This window comes from Pipra filicauda, unplaced genomic scaffold (genome assembly GCF_003945595.2).
Source record: "Pipra filicauda isolate LSUMZ 115617 unplaced genomic scaffold, ASM394559v2 scaffold192_size1418226_pilon, whole genome shotgun sequence".
NCBI lineage: Eukaryota > Metazoa > Chordata > Aves > Passeriformes > Pipridae > Pipra > Pipra filicauda.
In genome coordinates this window covers 1,091,929-1,107,334 of record NW_024104301.1, presented here as the reverse complement: position 1 = coordinate 1,107,334, position 15,406 = coordinate 1,091,929, and the positions used below count along the sequence as shown (strand labels likewise).

The window sequence follows — 15,406 nt, the reverse complement described above, 5'->3', positions numbered from 1 at the left end:
TGTGTTCCTGTATCAGCAGCAGGTAGAATTTGACTTCCACGGAGACCAGGAGAATGTGAACACAAAGGATAGTGTTGCTGCTGGGAGATTTCTAGAACTGGATCACTGTTCCTGCACAAAGCAGCTCCTTGCTGTCTTGGAATTCTGATCTCAGTGAGAGTAACTATAAGAGATCACAGTTTGGGTTGGTACATCTCTTCTTTTATTTCTTTATCTTGTTTATAGTCATTTGTTTGTCGCTGAAGACTCCGTTAGAGTATTTGCCACAATAATGTCCATTTCCCTGCTTGGAAAAATCTTTCTGTCTATTCCATTCTGATTTCAGTAGGAAATCTAAAAGTATGGGAGAGAGAAACATTACGTCAGAACCAAGATCCACGGTACATATCTAAAAAAAATGAGTTATCCATATTTGATGGCCAAGTTGTTTCTCTGGAAAAGGAATCATCTTGACTGTTATCTTAAAAATGCACAACAACTTTAGAAATAAAGCACTGGTTGGTGCCCACGAGATTTGAATTCTTATCTCATCCTGACCTGAATTTTCCATCTAATTAAGGTCTAATTCTGATTAATTTGGCAGCTTGCTGCCATTTTTTTCCTATGTAAATATTCCTTGTGGGCTTCTGGATCTCAGTTGTGCTCTCTGTAGAAGGGGCTGAGGATCCTGCTGAGCTTGTGGGGGGCTGTGTGGCCAAGCACAGTATTTATAAAATGGCAGTTTGTTGTTTGTAAGGTGTTACAGAACTGCTCTGTATTCTATATCTGCAATGAGTTGATGGGTAATTGTAGTCTCATAGCTGTGATCATACTGTATAGTATGATCTGTAGAACTTAACAGTGCAGTAAAAGTTGAATTATTTTCCTACAGGACATGGGCCACCACTTCCTGAGCAAAGAAGTGGCTTCAGTTTGGAAGCCCTCAGTCAGGAGAGCAGAACCAGTTTGGAACTGGACACGTGAACACACAACACAGCCTTGTTTCTTACAGTGTTAAAACTGGTTTCTTTTTGTGTTTCTTGAGTATGTTAGAGATACTAATGTGGCATTTAGAGTTTACCTTTCACTCTCTGCAGGATGTATTTTGCACTGTTTATATTACTCGGGGCCAGGTGAGATCCCCTGGTCCTTGGTGGGATGATGAAAAGTCCTGGAACCTCCCAGCTACAAGGTAGGGCAATAATTGCTCTGAATTTATAGTACCATTGTATCCCTCTCTAGGGACACTATAAATTCAAATTCCTTTCCTGCTTCATAGATATTCCTGGGAACAAAACCAATTTTACACACTGAAAGCAAAACAGTGGATTGTGCTCATGCACATTGCTTTGCATGATCCCATCTGGGATAGGATGGATGAAGGAAAGGATGTCCAAGAAAAGTACAAACAGCTACACTTCTTATATATTTGTATTAGTCTGTGCATGTTGATATTTATATTTGTCTGAGACCAGCAGTGACAACCAGGAGATAGCTCAGTAATGCCAGTTTTTTATCTTTTCACCTTTTATTTACTCAGGCTCTGTACAGTAATATTCCTCAGTTAAAGTGAACCCTCTGAATGACTTGTTTTTGAAACTTTTTCTTTCTTTTTTTAATCTCTTGACCCCGTCAGAGGCTGTTTATCAAGGTGTTTATACAACAATATTTCCTTTTTTTCAGTGTTGTAGCACCGTAACATGAGCAGCTCCACCATGCCACAGGTGTCTGTCATTCCACAGATTTGCTGAATCACAGTAAAAAGTCACATTGTCTGACTTTTCAAGTCTGAAGGGAAGACATGCAGGTGCACTCCATTCCAGCAGCAATAATGTAAGATTGAAAAGCTTCCCTTAGTCATGGAGATGACTCCATTTTCAGCCATTGTTTGGGACTGATGGCACATGACTACCACTTCTCTTAGATGTGTGACACTTTGTGATATGACACAAGCTGAAGTTTCTGTGTTCCTTGTGGAGGATTTCCTCCAAACTCATAGGTAGTTATTAGTAACACAGTGAAGTAACACACTTCAGTTTTCAGACACTGATAAAGTTCTTGTGTACCATCAAACAAGCTCTTTTACTGGTTATTTAATATAAAATTCTTTTAAGGTGATTTTTTTTCTCTCTCATGAAATAAGACAAAATGAGGGATTGAAACCAAATGCTCTGTTTGGTTCACCAGTTAAATTCTTCCAGTATGAACCCTCAGAAATCTGTGAAACCCTCAATCTACCAGGTTTTGTTTTTTAAAAGGCAATATTTTTGTGGTAAGATTAATGGGTACAATTAAAGTGTGTCTGTCACCTTCCCCTACCTTTCCTAAGGCCTTCACAAATGCTTCCTAACATGGGCTGCTCAGGAGGAAAAGACAAGCTGCTGGACTGTCTTCACTCTCTATTAATGTGACTCTAACCAAGCCTGAACACGTTTTTCTTTAGTGGATTAAATGTTTTATTGATCTGCTCTGTTTCCACTTCCTCACCTCATTTCTACCACTCAATACAACCTATATAAGTGTTTCACAGACATGAGAGATTTTCAAAGAGGCTTTAACCTCCAAAATTACCTCTGGTAGTTTTTGGTCACTCACAGAACAAAAATTCTTATGGTTTATCTCTCAGAGCTTAAGGCTTCCAATATGAGAGATCTGGTTATTTCTGCTTCTTAGAGATTTATTATATGTCAATGGTGTTGCATGTGAACTCAAATTATCCTGACCTACAATTCTCGTTCTATTTCAAGGTTTTGGATTTCTAAAAGATTGTTTAACTCCTGGGTGGGTTTTTTTTTTCCCCAGTTCTGTTAGAAAAAGAAAGCCTCCCCTGAGTCACATTTTAAAAATACTTTTAAGCTCTTAAAGATGCTTCTACTCTCATGTCACAAAGCAGTATTGAAAAGATATTCATTTTACCACCTACAATTGCTCAGATGGAGAACTTAAAGAATTCTTTTCCACTCCCATGTTGAAACTGTGCCGGCAGCATTCCTGTTCCTAGAAGTGAGCTACAAGGATTTTCCTGCTGTGTGCAGGTTGAGAACAATGCTATCAAGCTTATAATTTAATATTAATAACATTAACAAGCATTATTATTATTATTTATAATAATAATAATAATAATAGTAGTAGTGCTGATACTGTGGTCGCTGTTACTTGATTTATTATTTGCATTTGCAGCTTCCAATCCGGGGTTTCGAGCATTTCATAAACCTCCATGAAAATGAAAATTGTGTTCTAGAACATCCCTGAGAGAACAGGATTGTCATCCCCATTTCACAGGAACGGGAGCTGAGGTTCAAAGTCACAGTCACACAGTCTATGGCAGAACTAGAAATAGAAATGGTCTCCTGGCTCCCAGTCCTCTTTCTTCTCCAGTCACCCTAAATAGTTTCTGGTGTAGTTTTGTAAGACATTTGTCACATGATTTTCAAAAATCCTGTCCTATTTGTTAAGGAAAAAGTAAAAAAATCATTTTTAAAAATTAAAAAGTGATACAAAAAGAGACTATCTAATTTTTGAAAGAGGTTGCTGAAATGATTTTAGCTGTTTCGTGGACAATGCCATCCAAGTTTCATGAGTTAATCCTGACCATAAGTACATCTAAAATAGATATCTTTGCCTCCAGCTAATCAACAGGCTTACTGCCTAAATAATTTATGTATAACCAACTAGTGGAAACTAGATCTTCTGTGATTTCCCCAGACACATATTCTGCATGTATCATGTATATCCTTGCCTATTTCTGATATTCATTTGAAATTCAGTTGGGACATTTCAGAACACTTTTGTGCTCCAGCTGTATAGCTCTAAGAAAAAACCAGCTGGAGACATAATACAGAATCTTTGAACTGGGCAAAATACTGTTTAAGATCCAAGTGCATAGTAGATGAAGATTCTGACTTTTTTTTTAATAAACAATGGATTTGAATTTAAAAAAAATACAGTTCTAACTCTAACACTGGCCCATGTGGGCCCTATTTTCTTTCTGCCCTGTTTTTATAATAAAATAATGGCATTTAGTAACAAAATTCAGTGCCAATATAGTGATAGGCAGATAAAGAGATAAATATGAGGTATGAGAGAATAATTAAATAAAATAAAAAATTAAATAATCTAATTTTCTTGTTTACAGCACAGGAAATGTGGAAAACATACAGTACCAAATTGTGCTTTTTGGACACATTTGTGTAATGTTGCCTTCCATGGACTAGAGAAATGAAGCTTGGATTAAAGCTCACTCCACTGGGGAGAAAACAGATTTTCTTTTCCAGTGTCTTCAAACAGAAAGCAAAAGCTTTTTCAAACGTTGTCCTGCCTTGTTCTGACTGCAAATTCAAGAATCTGTTTCACATCTATGCCTGAAATGGAAGGTACAGTGCAAACTGTCTATCTGGAGTTCATAACTTTTATCCAAAATTTTATCCTACCTGGGAAATATAGCCTGTCTCTTGTGGATAGCAACTGCTAAAAGACAATTCCTGCTCAGTCTGCTCTGCTGTGCCAGGAATGCTGGGGACTGTTTACTCTACCTGTTGAGACTTGCTGCAAAATTAGGGCCACATTGGAGCTCCAATCAGCCACTCAGGAGGGGGAGGAGGAGCCCCAGGTACTCCAGGAATACCTGAGGTGTGGCAGCCAGAAATTCTGCAGCACTGAAGGAATACAACCAGCAGTGTTGCTGCTCCACCTTGGCTCGGCTGCACTGGTTGGTGCTGCCTTCACCTGGGGAGCTCCCGGCGGCACCAAGCTGGAGCAACACTTGGGGAGCTCTTTGTACCTGTGCAAAGGGAGTGAGAAGCACTGTTGTTCCAAAAAATACAATTTTCCATGCACGTCTGCCTCTGCAATCCAACAATTCCCATCTAGTCTCACAGTTAGCAATGTCACCATGTCGCCCTGTCCTGGGTTTGGCTGGGATAGAGTTAATTTTCTTCCCAGGAGCTGGTGCACTGTAGTGTGTGAGCAGGGGCTGTGTGGGGTTTAGTGCCTCCTGGGTTAAACCACCTCCTGTCTTTGCATATTCCATCTCTGCACAGTTGAAATTCCTTCAGGCCTGAGCCTCGGGGCAGTGTGTTGAGTTCATGTACCATTCCCAAATGTGAACTTGATTACCTTGCAGATACAAGAGTGTACTCATTTCAGATGTCACAGAAAAGACTTAAGAAGAAAGACAAATGAAAATCTCCTTGAGAATGGTAAAGACATGGATTGTTTCTGGCCTGGATCCACGTAGCACCTGTTTATGACAACTGTAGGAGGGGATAAGTGGATTTGCTAATTCATATTTGCTGTGCAGAACTCCCTGCTGCTCTGCAAAGCAGGGAGATCTCCCTGATTAAACTGACCTTTAAAGACAAGCACCACTTTTTAAAAAATGTCCAGTCACTGAGCTGTGGGAACCTGGCAGGTATTCCTTCAAAACCTGGGGATGCTCATCATCCGCAAGAAAATTTGGAGCATCCAATATCCTCGTACATTGAGACAATTTGGTTCTACCTCGTGACATCTGTTAAGGCCTAAGAATACTGGAATCAGCATTTTATAGCCATTTCATGCTGAATTTGGGTGCTGGAGCCATGAACAACTTCTGTTGCTTCTGTGTTTCTTTCTGTACAGACGTCATGGCTGATGGGAAAGGGATGTCTGTCCATGTGGGATGGGATGTGTGCAGCTCATCTCAACTGCTTTATACATTAACAATTTTTCCTTGAAAAACTGGTCGCTGCTGGGAACCAAGACTTTCCAGTTAAATCCTTTTGTTTGGTCCTGGCTGACACATACAAAGTTGGGTTTTGTTACTCTTTGTGTACATTTTGATTCCTTCTGAATCATCCAAACAAGAGGCCTGAGGGCCATGGTACACCAAAACAGTACCAGGAGTTTGGTTTTTTGCTGTTTTGGCTCAAAGAAGAATCAATTCAATTATTCTGATTAGAAAAGAGGTTCAGTTAAATTCATTCTCACTTCAATTTGGGGAGAGGACATTCTCCCTCTCCTAAGTGTGATGAAATAAAAAGGAGACATTGAATGGGGTTTTTATGGAAGAGAATATCAAAATCTCAGGCTATAAATTCACCATGACAGTAGAAATATGTGTCAGATTTTTGGATGGGTTGGCTTTGTGCCAGCCAGCAGTTCTTCCCTCTGGATCATGTGTTGTCTACATGAATCTCTTTTATTTTATGCTGCCATAATCTTTATATGTCTGTCCTCTCACAAGTTGAATAAATGTCACACAGTACATTCTGTCCCATCTGTCACAAGTGCTATTGTGTGTCTGGATCCATATTGGATTAGTATTGATGAGAGATCCCAGGTATTTTATACAGAGTGAGTATCAAGGAGGATGTATAGAAAATACAGATACAGGAACAAAGCTCTTTTGGAAGTAGCTGCATTAAAGCAGCCTGTTGAAACATGTTTCAGAGATGTTTGGGAAAGGTCTGACATTTTTATTAGTAATTGTTTATTCTTTGAGGTGTAAACCAGCTGTTGTGGCTTTCACAGGACAAACTACATAAGTATCTGCGATAAAACTTCCTAGTAATATACTCGTAGAAAATTCTAGAAAAAGCTGTCCCAGACATAGAAATGCCACAATGTCAGATCCTCCCAGACCAAAAAAGTAAGATGCAAGATAGGCAAGATAGGAATCTCCCTTTTCTGAAGGCATAAAGTTTCCACATTTAGCTCTGGAGTTCCATGGCCTTCCACCTGCCACTGGGCAGAGCAGGGACCATTTGTTGGCTTGCAGGGCACTGTCATTTCAGAAAGAAATTCCACTTGAAATGGAGAAAGTGAACGTTTCTGTGAGGTATAGATTCAGTTACTTCCATGACAGCTGTTTGCAGAAAGAAGCCAAGCACTTCAGAGAATGATTTTAAAGAGGCAGAAATTCTCAACAAACCATTCGGCTTTATTTTAACTGCATTCCCACAGAAACAGCAAATAATTAATTGAGGCCAAAATACATGTCATACTGAGTTTGCATTAGCTGGGAGTTTTGGAAATAATTAAGAGCAAAACTGTTAATGCTCCATTTAAATAGCTGCTGCCTATCTGTCCAGTCTGAAAGCCCAATCTGTTGTGTTCAATCAGCTTTCAGCTGCTACTTGCCAGCAGCCTAATTCCCCAGTCTTGTCTCTGTGCTGTGCTTGTGCATTCCACTACCTGCTAAGTTAAACCCTGCAGTCCTGGTGCTGCAGGGAGATTTCTGGTGCTATTCAAACTATCCTACTGGGTCAGGATTTATCCCCAAACCTGGAGGCTCTGGGGATCCACACAAACATGCCTGGTTCCAGGGGAGCCCCCCGTGGGTGAAAAGGGGAGTCAGCAGCTGTGGGGTCCATCTCCCAGGATTAGGGCTGTGCTCATTCATACCATTCTCTGTGCATTTATGCACTTTGGACAAGCTGTTGACCTGCACTGTGTCCATCTCTTTTTTTAAGTGCTCTAATGCAGAGTAAGTTGCTCATCTGAACTGCTCTTCCCCATGGTCACACTGCAATTGATAACATATCTCGGTTTTCCTACATCTGTGTTTCTGTTTCACATTCAGCACTCTGGCTAATCATTTACATTGCAAGAAGATTTAAAACAAAAGTAATAATTGAACTCGTTATTGCTTAGCTTGTGCAAATTGAGAGTGAACTCTGCAGGGGAGTCTCTGCTTAGGCCTGGCAGTTCTGAAGCCGTGTGGGAAGTGCTGGAAATACAGTGCAGTGAAAGGTGTTTGCAGGTGCAGAGACATTCTAAGCCTCAAACCTGTAGCACCAGTTCTTTGCTGAGAAATGTGTATTAAAAATGACAAAGTTCACTGCTGAGGCATTTGGAAGGAACTAAAGAGCAATTCATTGACCTTTGCAGATTAAGTAATGCATATTGTCATAAGGAAGTGATATTTGAGTAACAGCAGCAAACGTACACAGTCATCTTCCATTAACCTCTCACTGGGAGCAGGCAGGATCTCCTGACCCAAACATGGTCCGTGTTCTTGGCATGTTGGAAATATGTTTTCAGTGGACACATCAGTTCTCTGAATATGTCAGAGGATGCTTTGTGCTCTGCCTGCCTTTTTTTTTTTTTTTCCCTGGAAGTGTACCTGGGCAGGAAAGAGGGAAGGAGGCTGTGGAATGGGTGTGCAGGTGGAATACTGAAGGTTCTGTGCTCTGCTCTCAGGTCGAACAGGAGCCTCAGTTTTCACTGAATTAAATGGGACCAGTGTTTGTGTAACTTCTACTTAAAGGGAGCCACAAACAGCAGTTTCACTGCTTTTGCAGAACATTCTATCATGGAAAGAGGACATGAATGAAAATGAGCCACGTCTATAATTCAAAATTTGAATGCAATAAAAGTTAAATATGCTTTTTTTTTCTTTTCTAATTTGTTAGCTCATTTATTTATGGGAAAAAAATTTATAGGAAACTTTTTTTTTTCTTTCTTCTGGAGAACAAAATAATCTGTTCAAGTGCAAATGAATATGTCATGTTCTTATATGACTTGCAAGAAGATGATTAGTGGGTCTCCTTCTCCAGCCTTTCTTCCACTTTTCTAATTCTACAGGAAGATTATTTTCAGACTCACTGTGTTGATCTTTCTTTATGTGGCTTGTTGCACACTGAAATAAATTTGCCACACTCTTGCTAACTCAGTGTTTTAAAAACTACTTCTTTTATTTTGAAATTCTTGGTACAACATTACACATTTAAAAAACTATATCAGTGGAAAAGAAAAAAAACATCTGTTCATCAGTCTTAGCACTTGAGCTCATAATTGTGTGTCAGATGAAGAAAAAAAAATTGGAGCTCTCCAGAGCCCCTGGACAAGAGAATCACTTTCCCTCGGGACACTGAGATAATTTATCTGGGTGACTTAGAAAAAATGCCAGATAAGACTGAAATTTGGAGAGGCTGAGCCATGTCCAGGCTCAGCCTTTGGATTATCAAGAATAAATCCAGCAGCTGGCATGTGAATATGATAATGCTGTAGATTCCAGCATGGAAACAGGAAACTGTATTTATGAGGCAGAAATATATCAGAGATTAATTCAGTTCTATATATAATATATACATTTTACAGATACAAAATCCTTGCCAAAATGTACATAATTTACAAGTACACTGAAGTTAGAAAATGCCAGAATAAAGGTTGCCTTTCCATGTATATGCCCTAAAGGAATCTTTAATCACAGGATTCCTGGCTGCTTTTTCTAATGCTGAAATTTTCTAATTTCAGTGTGTGCCTGACTTTGCAGCCTTAATACTTTCTCTTTTAGATAAAGACTTTGGGATGAATTTTCCCAGGTCTTGAAAAAACATTGGTAAATGATGATATTCCATCCTACCATCATCAGTTTATAACCTTTATGTGTCATCCCAGGAGCTTCCTGAGTGGATTTACCTGGTGATGGTGAAGCCTGAGCAATGATCCCATGTGTCTTCTGTGATGTGACATAAAGCTACAGGTGTCAACAAGACTCTAAGGTAAGGGAGAACCTGAGCAGAGTTTTAAATTAGTTACTTATTATTACTCTCTCTCATCCTTTTCCCTTCACTATAGTACTTATTGTGCAACCATTACCAGCAGCCACGTGAGCTTCCCACATGCAGGTCATTTCTGCTCATGCAAATGAATGTAAAATGTTCATTTCTGATCTGCTAACATTCAAAAACTACTTTGCACTTGGTTTATGCAGCTGTGAATGATGACACATAATGCTACAGCCTGCAAATCCAGGGCCCATGTGCTGAGGAGGGTTCCACTTGCAGCTGATTTTTCCCCCGTGGTTGTAAGTCAGAGTAGTCACAGTGACAGCACAGAGGTTAATAATGATTTAGCACACACTCACTGCACTGAATCATTACTCCTTGTCTGCCTCTCTCTATTGTGGATTGAAGACTGTTGATCAATAGTGGCAGCATGCAAAAACTCATAAAAATTGTTCATTTCCTAGAATCTGTTTCCATGCTTAGGCATTTTATATCTATAACTGAGGGGGTAACGTTTCACATCTCTCTCTGTGCGCAACGGAAATGCCCCAAAATTAGTATTCACCTCTGCTGCACTCCCAAATTCTAAATTGTCATAGAAGAGGAGCTTTTAGGACCCAGGAACCTGACTCTAATGAGAGAGCTTCAAGGTAGGAAAAGATCCTACCTGTGAAGTTTCAGCCAGGGCGTGAGAGGGTTAAGTGCTTACTGTATGTTGCTTTTTAGTTGATTAATTTAAGCCAGGACTATGCACCTAGTACTGAAACTGCAAACTGTAGGTTCTCTGTGAGATCTGGAAACAGCAACAGGCTTGCTTCCATTAATAATACTGAAAGTTAAACAGTGATTTCACAAGGTCCAGGACGTAGTATAAATAAGAAAGCAGAAATATCCAGGAAATCCTTGGTTAACAAATGTTTTGTTTTAAACATTATATGCTTTTCTTGATCTCTGAGAATCATCTTCACAGCAGACACTAAACTGAGAGAAGTAAAAATAAAAATTTTCTCTGACCTGAGCAAGATATTTTGTCATACTGAAAGCAGAGTTTGTTCTCAAGCTTTTCAGTGCTAATCCAAAAGCTCACAGACCTGGCAAAAGGTAAGAAAGCAATGAAATACTCTACTGATGATACCAAGCTTGTGTCAAAAAGTCTAAAATGCCATACACTTACACCAAACATTATAGCCTTCAGGAACTGCAGGAGACTGGATTAGTGCAACACTTGGAACTGAACAATCCCAAAGGATGCTTTGGGCGTGTTGGGCCAGATTCAGCCAGGAGGTAACTTCATCGATTTGACTAAATTTATTCCCAAGGGAATTTGGTCCTTTTTGTTGTGGCCAAAATGCCACAAGAGGTTTAAATTGAGCATCTGTTCAAAAGTTATGATTCCTGTTTTTAAAGAAATAATTTTAAACAGCATCCAGTTATTTCAGGTAAGCACAGGTACTACTTCACAACATTGATCCTGCTGTTTTCAGCTTTGGCTTCTTGACCAAGCGGTGTTGTTGAGGAGGGAAAAGAAGGGAAACGGGAGCAATTTGGAGAAAGTTTTTCCACTTACAGTGTACACCATTGGCTGCTTTTATGCTCTGATTGTCCTCAGGCCACCCCATTCTAGATTCAGGACCTGTTTCAGTCACAAGTGTTCCTGTTCTGTCTAAAGCATCATCTCTGTCTGGTATTTATTACACAGTCCAGTGGACTGAACGACCTGTGAACGGGCCAGATGCCAGAGGAAAACAGGCACAGGCTGGGGGCAGCCAAAAACCTGCTGACAGTCATTGAGGAGCTCTGAGGGGTTTTGTCCTGGTTTGCTTTGTTTATGTTTTTTTCCATCTATGTGGTTTTTGAAAACCACAAACTCTAGTCTGGAAAAGACATATTTTGGCTTTGGACAGGTTTCTATATTCTGTCCAGCCCACTCAGCAGAATATTAACTTCTGCCATATGATTTGTTTTTTCTCTTACGGTCTCCATGGGAAAAAAAGGTGTTGGAACTGAAGTCCTTGTTTTGTGATGTTTAGGTTTATTATTTCTATGTTTGCATTACATGTAAATGAGGAACTGCATTTGGGAAAGGGTAAGGTATCCATCAGCTCCTGGGAAAGTTCAGGAAACCTGCTGCTTGTGTGAAGTGTGGCAGTGAGCAACCGTTCTGTATCAAAGGGGAGGATTTTCCTTATCCTGTCTCAGAGCAGTGGGGAGGCATTTCAGCAGCCCTTACAATAATTTCTGTATCTCAGGAGGCTCAGAGTTGCTGTAGCAACCTTTTCCTAGATAGGAATTTGGCTGGTGAAGCCCCACAGGAATCTGCTCCCACTCCTGTCTAACCTCTCACATCACCGGTCTCAACTGCCAGGGAGAAACCCCAGCTGTGAATCAGGCAGGGCGAGGGACCCCTTTCCACAGGTTCCTCTCAAAACTTTCCCCTAATTCCTGGGATCAGATGCTTTTTGACGATTTCCCACGGAGCCAGAGCTTTGCCATGTGTACAGAGTTCTCTGCCTGAACCTAAATTGTAAAAATGGTCATAGTAAATTTTGTGCACACGACCAAACCCTTATTCATGCACTTGCAGAAACAGAAACTGAACGTGCAAAAGCAGTTTGAGAGATTGGTGTGGGAAGTTTGACTGGGAGGCAGCAGTAGCTCTGGTGACACAAAAGAAGTATTCTAAAGTCACTGAGGGGATCAGGCAGATGGGAACAGACTTGAGTAGGAAGGAATACCGACAAGGTCCCCAAAGCCTGTTTCTTAGATTTGGATAAAAAATGAAGTGTGAAGTTGGTCAGAGCATGAGGGGATGCATCACTGCTAAACCAGTTCCTTGAAGAGTGTGAAATAATTTCTAGAGTAATTAAAGACAGTTTTTTGGCCTTCCAAGCTGCTGTGTGGTTGAGAATAATATTATTATAGATAATTTTGCCCAATGGTTGCAGAGAAAAGACAGTTATTTTAGACTCTTGCCTTTTCTTTCTAATTCTACAGACGATTTCTATGGTCAAACCACAGCCCTTATGTAAAGCTTAGAGAACAATGATAGTAAAATTATAATTAAAACAAGACTGTGACATAATACATAGTTCAACAAACAAGCTGCCCCATATCTGGTACTTCTGCCAAAAGAAGAAATTGTGCTCCCACCTTACACTTTGCTCCTGCTTTCCATCCCTTTATCCTCCCTCCCTGCATGGTTACAGGCACTGGAAAGTCCTCCAGGGTAGAAAAAGTTGATTTAAACCAGGTAGTTTCAGAGTTCAGCCCTACAAGCAAGTTCCCAGTGTAGCTGGCAGACAGGGCAGTCACACTGGGAACTGAGCACTGAACAGGGCTGGCTGACTTTTATCCCTGAATTACTTTTCAGGTGAGTGGCTTTTGGAATTCTGCTTCAGGAGCACTGGGCCAGCATGACTGAGGGATGGCAGAGGGCAGGGGGAGCAGAGCAGGGAACCCACTGCAGTGCCTTAAACCCAGACTGAGCCTGCAGAACTTGGTCTTTGGAGGGTTAGTTAAGCAAGCTCAGAGCTTATCTGACAGCTGCCCAATAAGTCTGGGTCTTGCTAGGACTGTGCTGCCTTCTGTCATAACTCAGTTGGAGGAGGAGATGGCATAACTATTGCTTTCCTTTATGTTGTTTAGGGATTATTACTTTTTAATCAGGATATGTAGAGCCAGTTCATTCCTTGGTTTCCTACTCCCAGATCTGCTTCTGTAATTCCCTGTTAGTCTGCTTAGACTAAAATATCAGTCACGGAGCAGGAACCAAAATTGGTGGTAAGTTGAATTAATATTCTGAGCTGAGGAGCCAACCCACACTCCTTTCTGCCAACTGTGGTGCAGGGCAGCTGCTTCTGGAGAGCAGAGGGCTGGGGAATTAAATGTGAGCCTGTCCAGCAAGGATCACCAAAGGGAGCTGTGGAGGACTCTGGGTTCTTGCTGTATCAGAGATGCACCAGCTTAACCAAATAGATCTGAGTCTGTGAGGTTAAATCAGGTTGAATCCCTAATGCTAATGCAAGATTTAACTCTTGCAGATACTATTTTAAGTTGTACAGACAGGTCAGTAAATACAACTAACTGTGAAAAATCTAGTTCAAAAATGTTTGATTTGTGTATGTATGGGATGATTTTCACTGGTTTAAAGCACAGGTGAAGCAGGGCGGATTCCACGAGAAGGCAATCTCTAGCTCAGATTTTTTTATTATTTTTTTTTTTTAAATACCTTACAGTTTGAAGCACTTTATAATTCTGCAAAGAAGAAGATCCATCCTGGCAGGTTTCTTGGGCTGCAGAGAGCTGTTAGGCCTGAGACAGAAAATGGGCCCATGTATGGTTATATCAGCTGAACGTGTCGCTGAGTGGCAGCGAGGAAGGCGAGTGGGCTTTGCAAAGCTGAGTGATCTCTGTGCTCTAGCAGAGGAATCAAAACTGAATATGGACTGTGCCCTAGTTAGACTCACTCTAACTATCCAAAGCTGTGTGTCATTTCGTGCAATTTGGGCTGCAGCCTGGGCTCTGTTTCGGGGGTGTGTGTGTATGTTTTTTACTGTATATTTTTAAGAGAGAGCCCAGTTCTGAGGAATCTATTCCCAGCTAAAGCATACAAGCTCTGGAAAGGTCAGAGAGAGGCATCTCTAGCTTTGGTAAATAAACAAATCTCCTCTCTGTGGCTGGGATGTTGTATTAATAGCAGTAGATTTGGTTTCGCATTGTGGAGCTCCTCCTGTTTCATTGCTATTGAAGATAAGAGAACACAAAATGTTCTGTCACCCTCCCTATGAGAAAACAAGCCAACAGGCAGAGACTATTACATATTTAAAGATATTACTGAGGCAAAGACTTGGAGGGCACAAACATTCAGGTTTATATTCAGTAACTACTGGATACCATCAGTGGCACACCAGTAACTCGGCATTAGTCAAAGCCTTAAGTGAAAGAGTTTGCAAGACAAAGTCACTGCATTAGAAATAACCTAAAAATAAGGGTTGAGCCTTAATTTTCCCTTTTGCATTTTTCTCAGTGATTCAGCTGCAGCAAAAAAACTAACAGGTCTTTTCTGCTTCCTAACCTAGGCACCAGTCTGCTACAATCAGGTTTACTTCAGCTTGCAACCTGGAGTTATTCCTTCATTGCAGGATACTGGGATTGAAAAAGTTTCTCCAAACAGTTCCTCAGAGGAAAAGATTTCTTGTGAAATTGTAAAACCCTCTAACTTGGCAGCAAGCATGTGTAAAATAAATTAGCTGAGCTGTACCCTGGAGCTTCTCGACACAAGTAATTTGGGAATAATTAATTCTAAAATTTCACATGTAGCATATTTTACTTTGGAATATGGGCTCCTGAGTGGAAGGTAGTTCTAGCCTAGTGGATAAGAAGCGTGATGGGAAGAAATGAATAATTTATCTTTGACTAGTTAAGAGATATGACACAAAGTATTGTGTCAACTTTTCCAACACTGGTCACCTATTACATGAGCTAATTAATACATTCTCAGGATGTACCTCTTGTCCTTAGTGGCTCCTGTTGGGCATAATTCCAAGAAGGAGAATGTCTTCTCTTCTGCAAATAAGCATCTTCTGTTGGAGAGCAGATTGCTGGAGATAAGTAAAAATAAACACGAACCAAATCAGATAATTCTCCTCTGAACAGGATTTTTCCTTGCCCTTGAAATGTCATCACTCCAGGTTTATTTGTTTCCCTGGTGCTCAGGTAGAGTTTGTTCTGAGGGAAGTTCTTCCTGCATGCAGGAGGCATTTTGTAAAGCTACACCTCTACATGGGATTCATAAACAAACCAAATGACTCAACAAAAAAAAATTACATGCAGTGAGATCTTTTTCTCTTGGGATATTTTTACTGCAAGAAAATAAAAAATATCGGCAGAAGACAGACACTGAAATCACCAAAATTTTTCTCTCTCCAGTCTGACCA

General features: G+C 40.5%; 1 protein-coding gene and 1 long non-coding RNA gene across 5 annotated transcripts in view; one reads left to right on the top strand and one right to left on the bottom strand.

The window, feature by feature from the left end:
* Positions 1-179: 179 nt before the first annotated feature.
* Positions 180-15,406, bottom strand: part of IFT81 (intraflagellar transport 81) — a 66,285-nt gene continuing 51,058 nt past the window's right edge. For 2 of the 3 annotated variants that reach the window (XM_039380300.1, XM_039380299.1), the window contains 3 exons: positions 14,978-15,070; positions 10,485-10,561; positions 180-333 (listed from right to left, as the gene is read on the bottom strand). In XM_039380300.1, the coding sequence (XP_039236234.1) occupies positions 203-333; positions 10,485-10,561; positions 14,978-15,070 (301 nt within the window). In that variant the 3' untranslated portion in view covers positions 180-202. The remainder of the gene's footprint in view (positions 334-10,484; positions 10,562-14,977; positions 15,071-15,406) is intronic. The other variant, XM_039380301.1, reaches the window with a different exon arrangement.
* On the top strand, positions 563-9,459 carry LOC113997707. 2 transcript variants are annotated; one of them, XR_003544193.2, is made up of 4 exons: positions 563-1,171; positions 1,663-1,812; positions 4,115-4,352; positions 9,361-9,459. It is a non-coding gene; the product is annotated as an uncharacterized LOC113997707 (long non-coding RNA). The 2 variants fall into 2 exon arrangements; XR_003544192.2 differs by lacking the exon at positions 9,361-9,459 and having other exon boundaries at positions 4,115-6,232.